Below are 19,206 nucleotides of genomic sequence, written 5' to 3' on the forward strand. Positions count from 1 at the left end.
TTCAACTCTGATGATATAGATATTTAAAAGATATATAGTCCTCCATTTGCAAGAAAAGCAGTCACTACAAAAGCAGCAAAAAACTGAAACAACCACAATGCAACAGAAATTAAAGAATCTTACTGGTAACTGACAAATTAGTAAAACAGTTTCAATAATGTGCACTACAATTTAAAGCCTTAGGTCTAATGTTTTGAAAAAAAATCTGAGAACAAATGGGTAACTAAGATAGAGAATCTAATATCCAAAGTAGCTTTAACATCTGAACCATCAAAATTATAGATTTCCTCTGAAAGGCAAAACCCTTTATTAATACTTTTAACAAAAAGTGTTTTGTCTAATAAAATAATGCAATTTTTGTCATAAATAAAGTGGTTTTTTAAGTCTTTAAAAATGTCTATTATATGTGATCTTACCTCTACAGAAAGTGAAACACAAATACAATGACAGCAGCTTAGTTTTAGGTTTCTTAATTTTCAGAAAAAATAGTTTCCCTATTAAAATATTTTTAAGTGTTTATGCAGTCACTGAACTATATTTGGAACAGAAGCCATAATTTTAGTGTTAGAATAAATCTGAACACTAAGCAAAATGTGTGTGGAGAAAACATTAAGTAAAAAATATCCATTAAAATAAAATAAATGTGTATATCAGGGGAAGGTATAATTACACATACTATATAACCCCACCCAAATGTAAAGTCAAAAGCTGCATAATAAAAAATATCAGAGAGAAATATATCTCAAGCTCTAAAGAAGCTTAAAGTCTACGATAGGTCAATCTGACAAGGAATCTCGCTCCACGTTAAACAGTATTATGTGCTATTTCCAACAAATAAAAGCTTAATCAATTGCCCACTTCATTTTGCTTCTATAGACTCAGCCATATTTAAGACTAACATGAATTCTGCAAGAGATCTTAACTGGTACTAACATTTAGCAATAAAGAACATTTCCAGCTATAAGCAATTACATATAAACATAATCTGTAAAACATTAAGAAGTCACTGGTTGTAATGCAATTAGAGGAAGGTTTCTAAAATTTCCTTGGAAATAACAAGGATGCTAAAATCTTTTACTCTTGGTCAGATTCACTGTCATGAATTGTTGTTTTACTATTATGCCTTCCCATGATTTTATAAGTAATTTCTTTGAAAAACACAAATGAGTAACACATGAAACAATCTTACTTGGCTGTAAAACAGTAGCAGCTTATGTGACTAACTTGTAATACATCTTACCACTATGTTATTCACGATTATAAGAAGGCAAATTTTAATGAGTAGATAAGTCATTGCCTGATTAGGTGTACTTAACCTCAGGGAAAGTAGAAAACAAGTGTTTCTGTGAACGATACAGGGTGGGGCAGAAGTAGGTTTGCAGTTGTGCGTACACAAAACACAGTTTATTCTTGTATTACTATTGATTACTTATGGTATTATTTTCCAGATGGACTTGTAAATTTACTTTTGCCCACCTTGTGTAAACAACTATCAAATAATGCTTTCACACACAATATGAAAACCAAGAAAAAAATAAATGTTTCGTGAAAGAAATTTATTGCTGTGTTGTAATAAATATATAATTTTCTAGAATTCTAGTAATAAAATGGGAAAATGTTTTGAAAATGTTCTCCTTACCTGTGTATACAGTTTTTACTCTCGAGATACGACATACCAGAAGCAGCATCTAATGAAAATTTCACTAATTGTTTGGTTTTTATTTCATCTTTCTTTCTTCTTAGATAGGAAAGGAAATCACCGCCTAGAAGAATTGACAGATGAACAATGAGACAAAATCATGATGAAAGTCACATTCATCACCTATTATAGGTCCCTCACAGAACAAAAAGCACTACATATGTGGCCATGCTTTTTGTCCTGTCTGTTTGAGGAGAGGGTAAAAACATAAGAACACATCTTATTAGAAAATAGACACCATTAACTTTCCTCGGTACAGTTTAAGTACTTTAAGTACTACACACTCTGTATTAATTAGTTAACACATAATATTCAAACAAAGTCACACAATTTCTCACCAATTTGCCTGACTAAAAATTTTTAAGGAAGTTTATTGTCTCTAATGCCAAATAAAAGACTGTAATTATTATGAGTTAAATAAAAAAGGAAATGATATTGAATAACATGATATTCAGTGATTGCTAAAAAAGGAATTGAGATTATTAACAACAGCATCACTGACAGTAGAGCCAGGAAGAGAGGAAAAACGCTATGATTTCGCTAAGCTTTAGCTGCTGAGACAGACTGCATTTCTGTGCATCAGATGGATTCCAGTGATACACAGAAATGCCTTAAACCAGCATGGTCCAAAAAAAGTATAACGCAAGTCACTCAGTAATTTAAATGTACTCACAGTCACATTTTAAAAAGTAACAACAAAAAGGTGAAATTTATTTTAATATATTTTTCTTTAGCCAATAGATACAAAATACTATTTATCAACATAGCATTCTAAAGATTTTAGTAGAGATGTTTTACCTTTTATCATCCTAAGTCTTTACAATGTGTTTACATTTATGGGACATCTCAATTTAGATGCAAATTTTTTATCTGAAATATTTGATCTGTATTTAGATTTCATAAAATTTACAGTTAAAAACAGGTTCATATATAGGTTGTTCCAAATGCTGAAAATTTTCCAATAATTGGATCATGTATACATTTTTAAAACATTTAAAGTTAAATAGAATTCAAAATTCAGTTTTTTAAAGCACACTATCCATATTTCAGAAGCTCATGAACTCAGGAGCTACATATGGCCAGTGATTACCACGTTAAATACTATAACCTTAAACTACGCATTCATTATCAACATAGTATTGAAGGCTATGGTTTATTTTTTTCTTGTTAGTGTATAATGTATTGCATTAAAAGAAGAAGTTTATTCTAAGCGAAATAAGTCAGAAAAAGAACCATATGATTTCACTCGTATGTAGGATATAAAGCTGAAATTTAAAAATTAACAAGATAAACAAGCACAAATTTACTGGCACAAACAACAGTGCTGTGGTTACCAGAGGCAAGGGGCTGGGTGGGAGCAATAAAGGGTAATGTGGTCAAACATATGGTGACAGAAGGTTGGACTTTTGGTGGTAACACATGCGGCAATGTACCAGATGATTATTATAGAATTGTACACATGAAATATAATTTTATTAACCAATGTCACCCCAATAAGTTTAATTAAAAAAATTAAAATATATGAGAATAAAGAGTCCCTAAAAATAATCCTTCTCACTTTCTCTTTTATATTAGGCCTTCAGATTTTAAGCCAGATTTTTGCAAGAAATTAGCCAGATTTTTTTAAGCCAGAAATTAGCATTTTAATCGCCATTTCCTAAACTGTTTTTACCCTCTTCACCATGGCTCTAGGCTTCCTAAAATGGAACAACTCTAGAGGTAAAGACTTAATGGCTTTTTCTTTAATGAGAGTACTTAGAAAATGAGAACCTGACAAATTCTCCTGATAATATTCTTTTTATTCAAAAATCAAGTGTTAGACAACTTTACATAGGCCACTTACAAAATCAATAAGCCTTATGCTTAAAAATTATTTTAACAGCGTCAGTTTCTTTTTTCTTTTTCTTTTTTTTTTTTTAAGGAGAATATCAAATGTATTAAATTACTAGGAAGACTGATAGGAATCTCTTACTAGGAACCTCTTAGAGGACCGGCCCCGGGGGCCCGCCCTTCCCCACAGCGCTGTCTGGGGTTGGAGTGGGGCGATGACGACAAACGCCTCCACGAAAGGTACCCAGAAGACATCTCTCTCGTTCAAAATTGTGTCCCACTTCTGACTAATATCTTCTGGGTCTCGTGAGGAAGGTGTTAAACTAGGGGTTTCAACAAGGCACCAAGATATGACAGAAAGAAACAGAGTTTTAAGGCAAAAAAAAAAAAAAATTCCTGCAGAAACTTCAAAGTGTCGTAGAACAGATTAAACATCTCACCCACATCAGAATTTAAAATTCTCTGGAAAGTGTAGACTGAGGAAGGATTTGGTGAGGATGGCTGTGAAATAGTTTCTATCACGCTTTACTTTCTGAACAAAACACATAGATGCAACAGCAAACCACAGAACTGACCACTAATTTCTCAACTTAAATAGGTAACAAACATGTCTATTGAAATGTACTTAAAATCAATATTTAAAGTTATTACTTGGACCAATATAACTATACAGGTATTAATTCTTTTGTTAGATATATGTTGGCCTATTTTAGAAAAAGTGCACCCTTCTGGTCTTGAAACCACATAGCATTTTGTTTATGCTGTAGAATAACTTTCAAGTGAAAACATCTTTTCTGGAATTTGATTTAAAGCAGCATAGGACAACACCCATGTTCTGTCAAATCCTAATATTTCTTTCTCAAGTGAGCTCATATTCAGCAGCTTCCCACCTGCTTCCTGCTCTTTTTATTTATTTATTTTTTCAGTTACCTTAAGTAGTATTTATTTTTTTAATTTATTTTTTTTCCAAATACATTTGCCTCTGCAGTCCCCCTACCACTTTCCCCTGCCCCCCCCCCCCCAGTCCTTCTCCGCTTTCGCTTTGTCCATGAGTCCTTGCTATATGTTCCTTGACTTGCCTCTTCCCTTCCTTTTCCCCCACCCACCCCACCCACCCCACCCTCCTTCGTTCTTGTCTCTGTTGGTTTCTTTTTTCTTTCAGTGTTGCTGGTCTTATTCTCCTTGCATCTTTGTTTTCTTGGTTAGGTTCCCCTTATAGGTGAGATCATATGGTATTTGTCTTTCGCCCCCTGGCTTATTTCGCTTAGCATAATGCTCTCCAGTACCATCCATGCTGTCGCAAAGTTTAGTAGTTCTTTTTTTTTTTTCTTTCTGCTGTGTAGTATTCCATTGTGTAAATGTACCATAGCTTTTTGATTCAATCATCTACTGATGGGCATTTAGGTTGCTTCCAACACTTGGCTATTGTAAATTGTGTTGCTATGAACATTGGGGTGCAGAGGTTCTTTTGAATTGGCTTTTTGGGGTTCTTAGGGTATAATCCCAGCAGGGGAATCCCTGGATCAAAAGGCAGTTCCATTTTCAGCTTTCTGAGGAAATTCCACACTGCTTTCCACAGTGGCTGCACCAGTCTGCATTCCCACCAACAGTGGACTAGGGTTCCCTTTTCTCCACAGCCTCGCCAGCACCTGTTGTTTGTGGATCTGTTTATGATGGCCATTCTGACTGGTGTGAGATGGTATCTCATTGTGGTTTTGATCTGCATTTCTCTGATGGCTAATGATGCTGAGCATCCTTTCAAATATCTCTGGGCCCTCTGTATCTCCTCCTTGGAAAAGTGTCTGCCCAGGTCCTCTGCCCATTTTTTGATTGGATCGTTTGTCTCCTTGGAGTGGAGTAGTATGAGTTCTTCATATATTTTGGAGATCAAACCTCTGTCTGATGTATCATTAGCAAATATGTTTTCCCATACGGTTGGCTCCTTTTTCATTTTGCTGATGTTTTCCTTAGCCATGCAGAAGCTTCTTATTTTGATGAGGTCCCACTTGTTTATTCTTTCCTTTATGTCCCTTGCTTTAGGAGACATATCAGTGAAAAAATTGCTGCGTGGCATATCTGAGCATTTCCTGCCAATGTTCTGCTTCCTGCCCTTTTTAAATCCACTCCTTCCTACAGCCCTCCTTGCACTCCCCAAGCTCTGCCACAGACTGTAACTCCAGTGAGGAAGATTGTGCCTCTGTTGTTCAATATTGTAATTTTCAGCACCTACACATAATTAGGAATTCCAATTCCAGGTAAGAATCCTGGTGTACAAAAAGAACAAAACAAGATCACTTCCCCTTTGTAACTCTGTATTAACAAGGCTTTTTTTTTCTGTATGAGTAGACTGCATATTAAACTAAGATAGGATGGATTATTTTCTAGCATTCTTCACCAGTGATGAGTTTCTGAGACAATACTTGATATATTTTTGTCGCCAACTTTGGTGTATGAGGGAGAGCAAGGCCTGGGGAAAAAGAGCATGGACATTGAAATCAGACTGCCCTAGCCTGACTGGTTATGTCAACTTGGGCAAATTTTTTAATCTTTCTAAACTTCTTTAAAGCAAAAATTAATTCCATTAGTTTCTCAAGATGGCTTTGAAGGCTTAATGTATCTAAAGAACCATGCATGTACCTAGCACATAATACACACAATAAACACTCCTACAACTCATTGTTGAAGTTGTCTGTTATACAAAATGAGGAAGAGCTGCAGTAGGGACTGGTTGTTTGTCATACACCTATTTTCCCTCCATTTCAATTTCTCTTAGGAGACTGCCCTTCTCCCATTTGAGAGTATTAACCTCACCCTCAACAATAAGGGTGGTTCTAGATTGGCTGAATCAACGAAATCCACTCCCTGTGCAAATGACTGGTTTGAGGACAGGCACACGACTTCATTCAGGCCAGTGACATACTACAAGGAGGTACTTAAGAGGTGAAAGAAATTTTTTTTGAGTGAAGTACCAAGAAATAAGCATACTCTGCAACTGAAAGTGTGTAAGACAGCATGCCATACCACAGAGACTGGTAGCCTTCAACTGAAGCTGTCACCATGGAAAGCAGAAAGAAGTGAAGGAAAGAATAGTTTTGGTGATATGCTGGAGCCACTGGATCAAACATGGCCTCAAGGGTGACTTCCCTCTAGATTTTTCAGTTAAGTGAAATAATGAAATCCCTGTAATTCTTTATCTATCTTCTGTACTGGCAACTCAAAGATCCTTAATGGATAAAATAATATTTATATCAGAATATAATTTGGAAAATTAAAAAAGACATGTACGTACACACACACACACACACACACACACACACACACACACACAGCCTGTTTTTTGTACATAAAGTTTAACGTTTTCTTGGAAAACCACCACACTCATTCTATGGATCCTTTCACATTACAGTGGCAGAGCTATAACAGAGACTGCAAGGCTTTCAAAGCCTAAACATTTTCCTACCTGAACGTTTATATATATAATGACTGGAACAAGTAAGAAACAGGTAAGAGTATAGAAACTACTATTCTCAACAGCTCTTAAAAATTTCTTACTCCATGCTGTGGAAATTTGGTCTTTCCTGTTGTTCACTATTAATGGGACTCTGAGAAACCAATCTTATTAAACAAACCTGGTGAAATTATATAAACAAGAATATTAATTTATCAGTTTGTCATTGAAGAAAAGAGATAATCAGGGCTATACCACTAATGATTTGTCATTAAGTCGTACAGAAATCTTTTCATTTATCTTTGAACAACTTCAAAGCTTATTAACTAGATACCAGTCTCTCATGATATATAAAAGTGTAATTCCTGTCCTGTGTTTTTTAGGATTTAAATTTGTTCCTGAGAAGTTTGGTTTAGTTGTGTTCATTTATACATTTAGAATAGGATTATAATCAAAGCAACTAATAAACTGTAGAGAGCTATTTGGGGACTTCATTTATGCCATTGTTCAGGTTCTTATTTAAAAAATAAACATTTGCTCTTGAACCTGTACAAATGAGAGTTGTGGCTATTAGCCAATCAAAAATAAGGGGACAAAAATCTATACAATCATAAATAATTAAAGCTAATTCAATTTGTACTTCATGAAACACAGAACAGGTTTTATATAATAGGAGATAAGTCAAAATAATTCTTGAAGAAGTATCAATGCAAATACTTAGGAGAGATGGCGTGCACAGGAAAAGAGATTAACCAAGATGTCTAATAAGGTGATGAGTATTTTTTCTAAGAATGATCTAAAGACCAAAGACAAAATTTGAAAAGACTCAATAAGAAGCTAAAAATGGATCAGTTTGTGGGGAAAGATGAGGAAGCATTTCAACGAAAAAACTGAAAATGACTCCAACAATGTACACGCTTTCTTGATTCCATTTTCTTCTTTTAAAAGAAGCACTTACTGAACAGCTTGCTACCTAAGTAGTGAAATTCAGCCAGGCCAGATACAGAGCTGAGTGTGTGTGTTAATACACGGCATTAGTCTTTTCAGACGAAGTTCCTTAATGGCCACGCTCTGCTAACACTGCAGAATAGCAGGAACCTTTTGCATTTCTCCCTTGCAGATGATCTTTGAGAACACAACTCGATAGCAATTGTGATAACAGCTCTATGAAATAAGAGCACATTTCACAGTATTTTTAACTTGCTGGTTGAAGGGGCACCAGATATATACATATAAAATCTTGCCAGACATTATTAGAACTGCCACTACAGATTCCAGAGTCAGCTTTCACAAACTCTCAGAATGTCAGTACTAGAAATTACTCTGGAAATAATGTTTTTTCGTATGATGGAGGAGGGAAATGAATTAACCTAACCTATTTTTAAGGTGGTGATTTTGGTGATATTATTGAAATTCTAAGGCAAGTGTCTGCAAACTATGGCTTGGAGGCCAAAACCAGCCACTGCCTGTTTTTTTGTAAATAAAGTTTTCTTGGAAAACCATCACACTCATTCTATGGATCCTTTCACGTTACAGTGGCAGAGCTGTGACAGAGACTGTATGGCTTTCAAAGCCTGTACCTGTATGTGTACAGAAACCTTGCAAACTCCTGTTTTAGGGTATCAGTCAGTATTTCATATAGGTATAATTATTTCCATTTAAATAATTCTTATGATTGCTTTATATTTTTTCATCTAAGGTTTTATTTTTCACTGTGTGTGTGTGTGTGTGTGTTTGCACGGAGTCTCAACAGAGCTATCTTTTAATGCTCAGAAAGAAAGCTGAAAATGTGGATTCACCAATTAATTTTATGTCTTAAGGCTGATGCACATATTTACACACAAAAGCATTCATACAGTGAGATCATAAATCCCCCGCTGCCCTCCCCCACCTGCAGCCCACTGTCTGCTGCCAATGCAGAGAAGTGCCGCTGCTTGCCTCTCTCCCTGCTTTCATGCCCAACTACTCACTTTTCTATTTTGTGAATTCCTATGCCTCTGAGAGTTGCCTTTGATTTAAAGTGTAAAGACAAGAATGGGCAAGAAAATCTGGTGTATAAGATGTTGGCTCTAACGTCTCTTGGAACGCCCTTCAAACACTTAGATGCTACGGTGGCTTTTTTTTTTAAATAGAAAAAAAAAATCAACGAAATGCTTACTTTGATGACTTTATCTGCCGCAGGAAAAGCTGCAGAGATATAAAGAAGGCATCAATTCAGTTCCCCTAGGCATATTTTTAAAGGATGTAGGATACAAAGACACACCCAATAGCATATTTATATTTAATGAGAGAAAAATATTTATAAAAGCTAGCAATATTTTTAAAAACTGAATTATTTATAAGCTAGATATTTTAGGAACATTAAATTAATGTCCTGAATTCAATGATATAAATGACTTTCATAAAAACTATTGCGCAATCTTATTATTTAAATTAGAAATGTATATTTATATCTTCATATTCACATATTTTTGTTCACAGAATTTAACTTATGCAAAGGTTTTGATCAGAAATATATTCACCAATTAAGACTATCAAATTATAAAAATATTAGTTTAAATATACTTTTAAAGAACACATTGTAGCAAAGAATTGGAGATGCCAGTATTAAGGAAAGATCAGAATTAACAAGAGTCTCCTTTTTGACTTTCTATGAAGTTGTGGTAAAAAACACATCATAAATTATCCTCTTAACAATTTTAAGTATAGAGTATAATTTAGGTAACTGTGTGTACATTGCTATCCAACAGATCTCTAACACTTTTTCATCTTGCATGACTGAAACTCTATACCCTTGGAAAAATTCCCTGTCTTAAAAAGCACTTCAAAAAAAGCATATCCAAAGGGCCACTAAGCGCATGCAAATGTGTTCAACATAGTCATAAAATAGCAAATTAAAACCACAATATCTTGTTTAGTACTCCATACCTACCAGAAGAGCTATAGTTAAACCGAACATAGCCTCGTGCAGGGTAGGTAACTGAGACTCATTTACTCTTGGAGAGGGTGTAAGCTGGTGCAACCACCAGAGAAGCCTTTTTTGGCACGTTCTCCTAAAGCTAATCACGTGCACATTCTAAACTCAGCATTTTAACTCCAGGTATCTATATCCAATAGCCACGTGCACCAAAACACATATTAAGAAAACAGTCAAAGCAACATTATTAATAACAGCCCCAAACTGGATGCAACACAAATGTCCATAAGAGTAGAATGGAAAATAAATTCTGGTACACTCATATAATGGGATAACATACAGTAATAAAAATACATGAATTCCTGCAACCACACCATGGGTAAATCTCGCAAATATAATGCTGAGCAAAAAAACAAAAAAGCCAGATCTAAAGAATATATAAAGTTTGACTTCATTATATGAAGTTCAAAAAAAAAGTACAAAACTAACCTATTTCATAAGTGAGGAAAACGGTTACCATGGGTGTGTACACTTCCTGATAATTTGAGCTCTATACTTATGATTTGCATAGTGTTATGCATGTGTTATAGTTTGGCCCAGGAGTTTTACCCTACTCACAAGCTAATAAGTTAACCTGTTATTTTTCCACGAGTCAGAGACAACGCACTTTATTACTCATAGCACAGCACGGGGCGCTGTGATGAAGCCCAAATGGACGGCCACTTGCACACGTGGAAGGCAGCCCAGGGGAGGAGGCCGGCATTTGGGAAGCTGCTATTTCACGGCCAGGCTGCCCCCTGCCTCAGAGGCAGGCCTCACCTCTCCCTCAAAGGTGCTCACTACTAACACATCCCTGGGCAATGGCCCAGGAAAAGATCAGGGCTTTGAATTCTTGGCACAACCCTTAAGACAAGTGGGGATGCAAGAGATCAATGGCAGACTATTTCTCATAACACTTTATAAAAAGCTAACCAGATTTTTCATACTATAAAAAAGTAGATCAAAGGACTGCCATAACTATAATACAGTAAGATTCCAGCCAAGCCCTTCGACCCATCATTCTAATCCTTTGGTTAAAGGCAGATGAAGTAAATTGAAGCTGGATAGAATTATAGTTAGGTGGATGTGTAGGCCGAACACAGATAGCTGTGGAATTTTGATTTAAGATTTGATGAAGACCTGTAAGAAGGTTATCAGAGGTATGGCTTAGAATTGAATGCTCATTCCTCTCCTTTGCAATATTTTTCAAGAACTTGGATGAAGACATAAAAAGCATGGTAAATATAATACTTTAAAAAAAGTGAAGTGAACTTGTTCTGGTACCCTGGAAGAAAATAAAAAGAAACACATTTGAAGTGATACCAAAGCTGTTTTCAAATAGGTGAAGAATTTCTTTATGAAATAAGAAATGATCACATAATTTCCATATAACTTCAGGTTTCAATTTAGGTTTATGTTCTTAAGTCTACTAGAACACCATGTCTAAATTATTTCTTCAAAAACACTAAATGAAATCCTAATACATGGGTTCACATTCTTTCCACCTTCAAATATTTGATTCAGGAAAATTTAACCAGTTTTTTTGCTTTGAACACAAAGCTATGTTGTTTACATTCAGAATTTAAAAGTACAAAGTGGGTACTAGGGATGAGTCTGACATATCTCCACAGTGATGAATAATAAAGAGATGATTTCTCATATTGGATAAAATATTTCAGAGGTATTAAAGTCTCCTAGAATGAGTGACTTTTCTATCTAATTAAATCCTTATTTTGATATAATAAAATACTGCTAATATAATTATTTTGGCAATATCTTATTATAAGTAGTACTTAGTCCCCAAACACTTGTGATTTCAATAAAGATTGGGGGAAAAAACCCTCCTTTTCTGAGAAGCAAAGCCCTTGGTAGAGGAGTTTAATATTAAAAGTGTCTTGCATGTTTAAAATAGTTTACATGTGCTGTTCTAGGCATTATTTCATTGAATACTCTTAGCAATACCCTAAGTATTAATTGACTTTCCCAAGAAAAACTTAGGGGGCAATTCCAGGTTTCAAATCCATGTATTTAAAAATCGGAATGCAGTTTCCTAGTCTTTATTTTTTAATTTTATTTATTTTATTTTTTTATTGTTCAGGTACATTTGTCTCCACCTTCCTGCTACCACGTTCCCCTGTCCCCCTCCCTCACCTCCCTTCCTCAATCCTTCCCCACTTTGGGTTTGTCCATGGGTCCTTTATACATGTTCCTTGACTCGACCTTTCCCGTCCTCAGCCCCCTTTCTTTACTCTTGATTCTGTTGGTTTCTTTTTTTTTTCAATGTTCCTGGTTATATTTTCCTTGCTTGTTTGTTCTGTTGGTTAGATTCCACTTATAGGTGAGATCAAATTATATTTGTCTTTCACCCCCTGGCTTATTTCACTTAGCATAATGTTCTCCAGTTCCATCCATGCTGTCGCAAAGGGTAGTAGCTCTTCCCTTTTTTCTGCTGCATAGTATTCCATTGTGTAAATGTACCATAATTTTTTGATCCACTTATTTACTGTTGGGCACTTAGGTTACTTCCAGCACTTGGCTATTGTAAATTGTGCTGCTATGAATATTGGGATGCATAGGTTCTTTTGAGTTGGTGTTTTGGGATTCTTCAGGTATAATCCCAGCAGTAGAATCAGAGTCAAAAGGCAGTTCAATTTTTAGCTTTTTGAGGAAATTCCACACTGCTTTCCACAGTGGCTGCACCAGTCTGCATTCCCACCAACAGTGCACTAGGGTTCCCTTTTCTCCACAGCCTCGCCAGCGCCCATTATTGATCTGTTTATGATGGCCATTCTGACCGGTGTGACCAGGTATCTCATGGTGGTTTTAATTTGCATTTCTCTGCTGTAGTTGAATTTAGGACAGTGTATAAAAGGCAGAAGAGGTAGATAATATTAAATTAATAAGTGTATTAAAAAAAGGCAGACAAGTTTAAGAGAGGTAAAGAAGGCTGGCTTCTCCCATTCAGAGGCTTCCTAGTAATAAGTAATTGGAATCTGAAGACCTGAGACAGGGCTTTGTGGCCTTGGCCAGAAACAAACTTCTCTGAACCACAGCCTCATCACGTATAACCTTGGCCTAATAATAACAACCTTGCAGGGCTGTGGAGAAGATTCAAGGAGTTTAGCATAGTGCCCAACATATGGAAAATTAAAAGCTCAAGAAATATTCACTGTTACTGTTACTGTTGCCACTGATTGTTACTGCTGTTACACTGAACCTCCCCCAGCCTCCCAGTTTGAGAACAAGGCTGTAGCAGAATTATAAAAGAACATGTATCCACAAATTTGCAAGTAGAGAGAAGGCAGCCATTCAGAATGACCACTAAAATTACTATTCAAAGCTGATGCTATAAGATTAAGAGAAAATAATATAAGGATACAATTTACTGGAATTAGAGGACACCAATAAAATTTTCTTTTCATTTAATGTACACATATTGCTAGTGTTATTTATATTTATCATCTAATAGAGTCTGTTAATTGATAGAAGTTAACTTTGAAGGCCTACTTTCTAAACTCTATTGATTTCCTGTTGCCAGCTCTGCTTACCTCTTTTTTACTTTTTCTTTCTCTATTTCCTTTTTTTTTTTTTTTTTTTTTTGCTACCTTGCTCCTCACATGCATTTGGCTTATGTGATAATGTAAATTCTTACCAAAAAAAAAATGGCTACAAAGAAAAATAACTACACATAAGTAATGTAAAAAGTTAGGTGTTTTAAAGGTTCCGATTTGAAATACCAAATCTTTGGGAAATTATATACTCATAAAAACTGAAAGCTAATATTAAAGAGTGTCCCTCTGAAATATCTCCCAAATTGTTTTTCCACAATTTTTTTCTGAAGGTAATTATGAAAATAATTTTAAAAGCTTATATACTTTATTTTGCTTGTAACATATTATATGTTCCACACAAGCATGGAGAATCCCAGGTAGAACGGAAGCAATATTTCAAACTGAAAAAAGGTAATATTCTTCCTTATTACAAGATATATTTATAGCAAGTTCTAACTTGATTAGATTCCAGCCATGATTAGTTTTTAGGTGGTAGACAGATACACGTTAAAAATGCTAAGTAAATGGCATTTCTAAGATATTTTCAGCCAAGAAATTATCTAGAAACTAATATTAAAAATGTATGTACTTTCATACTTTTGGTATTGATTTATGGATCACTTTTATGGCCAGGTGTAATATAATATACTCTGTGTGCATAAAAATAGAAAAGTGACAGCAATGGTGATATTGGAATAGCTATATTTTCTTCTATTAATTTTTTTAAAGTCTTAACTAATCAGATTCTTTGAAATTATACTTTGCTTTAAAGAGACAAAGGAAAGACAAATGAGAGATGATGAGAGAAAGATTTAATGATTTGAGAGGGGAGTGTGTACAAAGGAGAAACAGGAAAGGTTAGAAAATAATCATAAATGCAGAATTTTGATGCTTCAAAACTGATTTTAGTTAAATTAGCCATAGCAGGTCCAGATGAAAATTCAATCTGATATGAAATACATCATTATATATGTATAGAATACTAAGAACAAATCATTAACTCATTAATGTTGACTCTGTTTACTTATAATCATTCCTTTTTAAGTTATGTGTTATTACTGATGTAACTAAATATTAACTCACATTTCACATTTATTAGATAACTGTATTTGAAAAATAATTTATGTCAATGAGTCCAATTTACACTCAACTGGAGAAATACAAATCCCAAACCTAGTTTATGGTCAGCTATTTCAAAAAGTTATAGAAGCACATTCTTGGACTTGTTCAAGTGTCTAAGTTTATACCTGCTTATAGATTATATAAAACAACTTAAATATCCATTCTACAATGAAAATTTTAACTATCTGAAAAATTTAAGTAAAACAGATCAAATCTTTCACCTATCACATTTAAAACTACAGGGGTGAAGCAAAAGTAGGTTTACAGTATTTGTATGGAAAAAGACATGCAGGCTATGATTATTACAATAGGTTGATTACCTCAAAGGAATGTCACAATGTAAGCCTAACTTGCTCACCCCTGCATTTCCACAGCAACTTAGATAATTTTCAAATAGAAAAACCCACATGGCTCACCCTTCTGAAAGGGAAAACATATATACCTCAACATTGTCACAAAAATACAAAGTCACTTTGAAGGATCTTTAACATTAACATCCTCATTCCCTTTGTCAAAACCTTGTCATTTTCTGTGGGATACTGCCAGACCCATTTTAATCTGGACTTTTTATAGCTTAATCACTTCCCACCTCAGCTATTAAAACTCAGCTCTTCAGTACACTCAGAGGGTGAAGACAATGTAGCCAAATCATTTTATTATTTAAACTTGTCTACATACTCTGGTTTGCTATACATCCTGACACATTTCCCATATTGTTACTCTATTCATTCCTATTCACCTCACACAGGTTGTGAGTTCTCTATAGATCACATGTCCTCTGAACCATCTACTTACTATCCACTTCTAACCTTGATTTGTCAATCTCGTTATAAATTCCCAAGTCTCTGAACTGTGTTTTACTTGGTCTGCTTTCCAAACTCTTTCCAATTACAAATAAGTATTTTTTATATTTCCTTTCAGAATCATATTTCCTTCTATATTTATTGTAGACTTTAGAGTAAATGTTCCACTGAACACTGTTATCTGAAATTCTGTGTCTTTTTATTTAATTTCCTAAAATCTAAAGGTTTTATATTAAAAAATGTCAAGGACAAACCTACACATTAACAACATTCTTTTCCATTAAATAAAAATCTAATTGTTTGGTAATGTTCTAGTAGAAAGAGAAATAAATAAATGGCTTAATTTTTAATAAATTAACATTTTGACTAAACAACCTGGGCCAAAATGGGTAACCATTAGCATTTTGAAACTACTGGCAGTTTTCAAAGATGGGATATTGTTAACTTTGATGTATTTGGGCACTAGAGGAATCTCATAGCTCACTGAACTGAAAACGAAATACTTAATGGTACTCATCAGCTTAGAATGATTTAGAAGCAACTAATATTCACTAAGAACATAGATTGCATTAACTATTTTCATTGCAGCATTATGTACCATATTGCCAAGTACTGGAAGCAACCCAAGTGTCTATCAATAGATGGGTGGATAAAAAGATTGCGGTACATTTATGCAATGGAATGCTACTTGAATATTTAAAAAAAAAAGAAAGAAAGAAAGGGAAAGAAAAAAAGGGGAGAAAAGAAAATTTTATCTTTTGAGACAACATGGATGGACTAGAGAGCATTATGCTAAGTGAAATAAGCCAATCAGGAAAAGACAGGTACCATATGATCTCACTCATATGTAGAATCTCATGAACAAAATAAACTAACAAAAATGTAGAAAAAGAAAGAACTGTGCCATGTTCTTTACATATAATTTCATTTAACTCTTGGAACATTATTATTCTTGTCCCTCATTTTTATAAGCAAAAATGTCAAGGCTTAGAGGGACTCACTAACTTGCCCAAAGTCACACAACTGGAAAGAGTGGAATGAGAAGTTAAATCCATGTATGGCTCCAAAGCCACAGTGGTCATGTTTACACTGGCAAAAGTTACTCTAAAGTATACCATCTTCCAAATGAGCTTTACAATGCATTTTTTTAAAGAAAACCATGTTCCTATTTTTATTTTTTTCAAGGAAAATTTCCCCTGTGTTTTATTTTTTTCCTTTTTCTTATTGTTCAAATACATTTGCATTTTGAATATCACAGAGCATTTCTTTTACTGTAATTGTTAAAGTAAATAAAAACAAACACCACAACTAATCAGTGAGAAACCTCGAACACTTCAGGTATTTTTTTCCACAGGGATTTGTCAAACATTTTCTAAAGAAATCCTGACTCCATAATCAAGTAGGCTGAGATGAAACAAAGTTAGTCAAAAGGGACATTATACAGTGATTATATAGTGAAGAAAAAATGCTATCTGACACTCTTGTTCATAAAGACTTAAATCTATATTATAATCATTGGATAAAGAAGAGGTAGTATATATACACTACTGAACCAGAAGAAAAAAACGAAATACTGCCATTTGTGACAACACACATGGGTCTTAAGAATGCCATGCTAAGTGAAATAAGTCAAACAAAAAAAGGCAAAAACCACATGATTTCACTAATATGTGGGATATAAAACTGAGAGCAAAAAAATGAACAAACAAACAAGAAAACAAATAAAAACTCATACATAGCCACAGACAACAGTATTGTGGTTACCAGAAGGCAGGGGGTGGGCTTGGTCAAGGAGGTCAAACATACAGTGACAGAAGATTTGACTTTGGGTGGAGGACACACAATGCGATATGCAGATGATATAGCCTAGAATTACACACTTGAAACCTACATAATCTTATAAACCAGTGTCACCCTCAACAAATTTAATTTAAAACCCTGTATATAACCATGACTAGGGTATGAGGTTTGCTTGGTCATTTATAACTTCATCTCTGACATGTATCAGCTTTTACACATTATTCTGTGAAAGCTCTGGAAGCACAAGCTTCACAGGGAGCCAGTTTCTTTTCTAGGAAAAATCTCTTGAGTTCAGATAAAATGCTGCCTGAACTATTGATCCAGAGATATGAAGATTGGGGAGTATAAAATACCGATTTAGGTACATAGGAGAGCATACATAAATATACAAAATTTTTCCTGAAGTACTCTTCATGGTAGCAGATGACTCAAAAAACAGTGATCAAGCAGGGCAAAAACAAATGCTATGTAACTCATAAAAGAGTAAAATAAATCTATATATACTGATGTAAAAAATCTCCAAGATACTCTGTCAAGTAAAAAACACAGGGGGCTTCTGGTCAAGATGGCAGTGTAAATAGGTGCGGTACTCATATCCTCCACAACCTCATCAAAATTATAGCTAAACTACTGAACTACCACCACTGAGAACCAGCTGACTGAACAGGAGTCCTGTAACTAAGGATATATAGAAAAGCCATGTCCAGACTGGGAGGAGGGGCAGAGATGTGGCATGGGCTTGTCCCATAACCATGTATAGCAGTTAAAAATCAGGAAGAGTATCTTAGCTGTGGAGGTGCCCCCTGAGGAGTGAGGAGACCCAGCCTCATACCAAGCTCCCCTGCACTGGGACCCTGGGAAAAGTACAGGGGAAGAGGAAAAGTCTCCCCAATTTCTGGCTATGGAAACCAGCAGGGGCTGAAGCTGAGTGAGACAAAGGTCTTCTGGAATCCCAGGTGTCCCTTCCTCAAGGGCCTGTGCATGTATGTACTCAGATGCACTCACAGCTCCAGTGCTGGGCTGCAGCTCAAAAGGCACCAGGGACATATGGGGAGGAAACGAATGGACCGAAGGGGCAGAATTCTCTGACAGAAGTGCTAGCAGAGTTCATTGTTTCTCTCCTGAGCCCTACCCTTGCAGGTGCAGGCAGACACCATATCTGAGTTTCCGTCAACCTATTGGCTCTGCCCTGGTGATTCCCAGAGGCTCTGCTCCACCTGACTTGCAGCCCCACCCAATAGGTTTCCAGTGGCATTTCCATTCAAAAGGCCTGCCTTGGCTCGTGCTGGGGGCTTTCCTAAAATCTCTCAATGGTCTGCAAACACCAAACAAGCAACATCTGGCCTCAGCATGCTCCTTATCTCTTGCTAAGCAGCTCCAAGCCCAACAGCTGACCCTTGGTTCTCAGGTTCACCTCTCCAGGGCACCTCTAAACCGAGCATAAGTGTCAACTATCTGCTTGTGGATTATAGCTCATGCTGTGTGGCCCCAGACAGGGCACAGACAAAGGCTCGAGAGCCAGTGCATCCAGTGGATAGTTTCAGATCATACCAGAGCACCACCCAACCACCTCCACAAGAGGCAGACTCAGTGGACACCAGAGCCCTGCTGAAGTGAATCTTGCTCTGTGAGGTGGGTCCCTAAACAGTAGCTCCTTTTCTGTAGTCCTGGAAGGTCCTTGAAACTAATCAGCCCCGGGGGTCAATCCCTCCCATTGACATGCCAACAACACACAAGGCTCAACTAGAATAGGAGGGTGCATACACTCACAGGAGAGCATACCTTTAGCAACCTGGGTGACAGGGGAGGCTGTCCACTGGACCCTACAGGATGCCTGCTATATTAGACCACTCCGCCAAGATAGAGAGATGTAGCAGCTCTGCCTAATATAGAGAAACTGACACAGGGAGGCAGCCAAAATGAGGAGACAAAGAAACAGGTCCCAAATGAAAGATCAGGACAAAATTCCAGAAAAATAACTAAACAAAATGGAAACA

At 35.7% G+C, this 19,206-nt stretch overlaps 1 protein-coding gene across 1 annotated transcript in view; it reads right to left on the reverse strand.

Moving 5' to 3' along the window:
- FER (FER tyrosine kinase) overlaps positions 1–19,206 on the reverse strand; it is a 399,396-nt gene that overhangs the window by 100,066 nt on the left and 280,124 nt on the right. Inside the window, exon 18 of the mRNA XM_054589991.1 lies at positions 1,640–1,763. Within this exon, the coding sequence (XP_054445966.1) occupies positions 1,640–1,763 (124 nt within the window). The remainder of the gene's footprint in view (positions 1–1,639; positions 1,764–19,206) is intronic.

This window comes from Pteronotus mesoamericanus, unplaced genomic scaffold, assembly GCF_021234165.1.
Source record: "Pteronotus mesoamericanus isolate MK-2021 breed Mesoamerican mustached bat unplaced genomic scaffold, CSHL_Meso_final scaffold_167, whole genome shotgun sequence".
Lineage (NCBI taxonomy): Eukaryota > Metazoa > Chordata > Mammalia > Chiroptera > Mormoopidae > Pteronotus > Pteronotus mesoamericanus.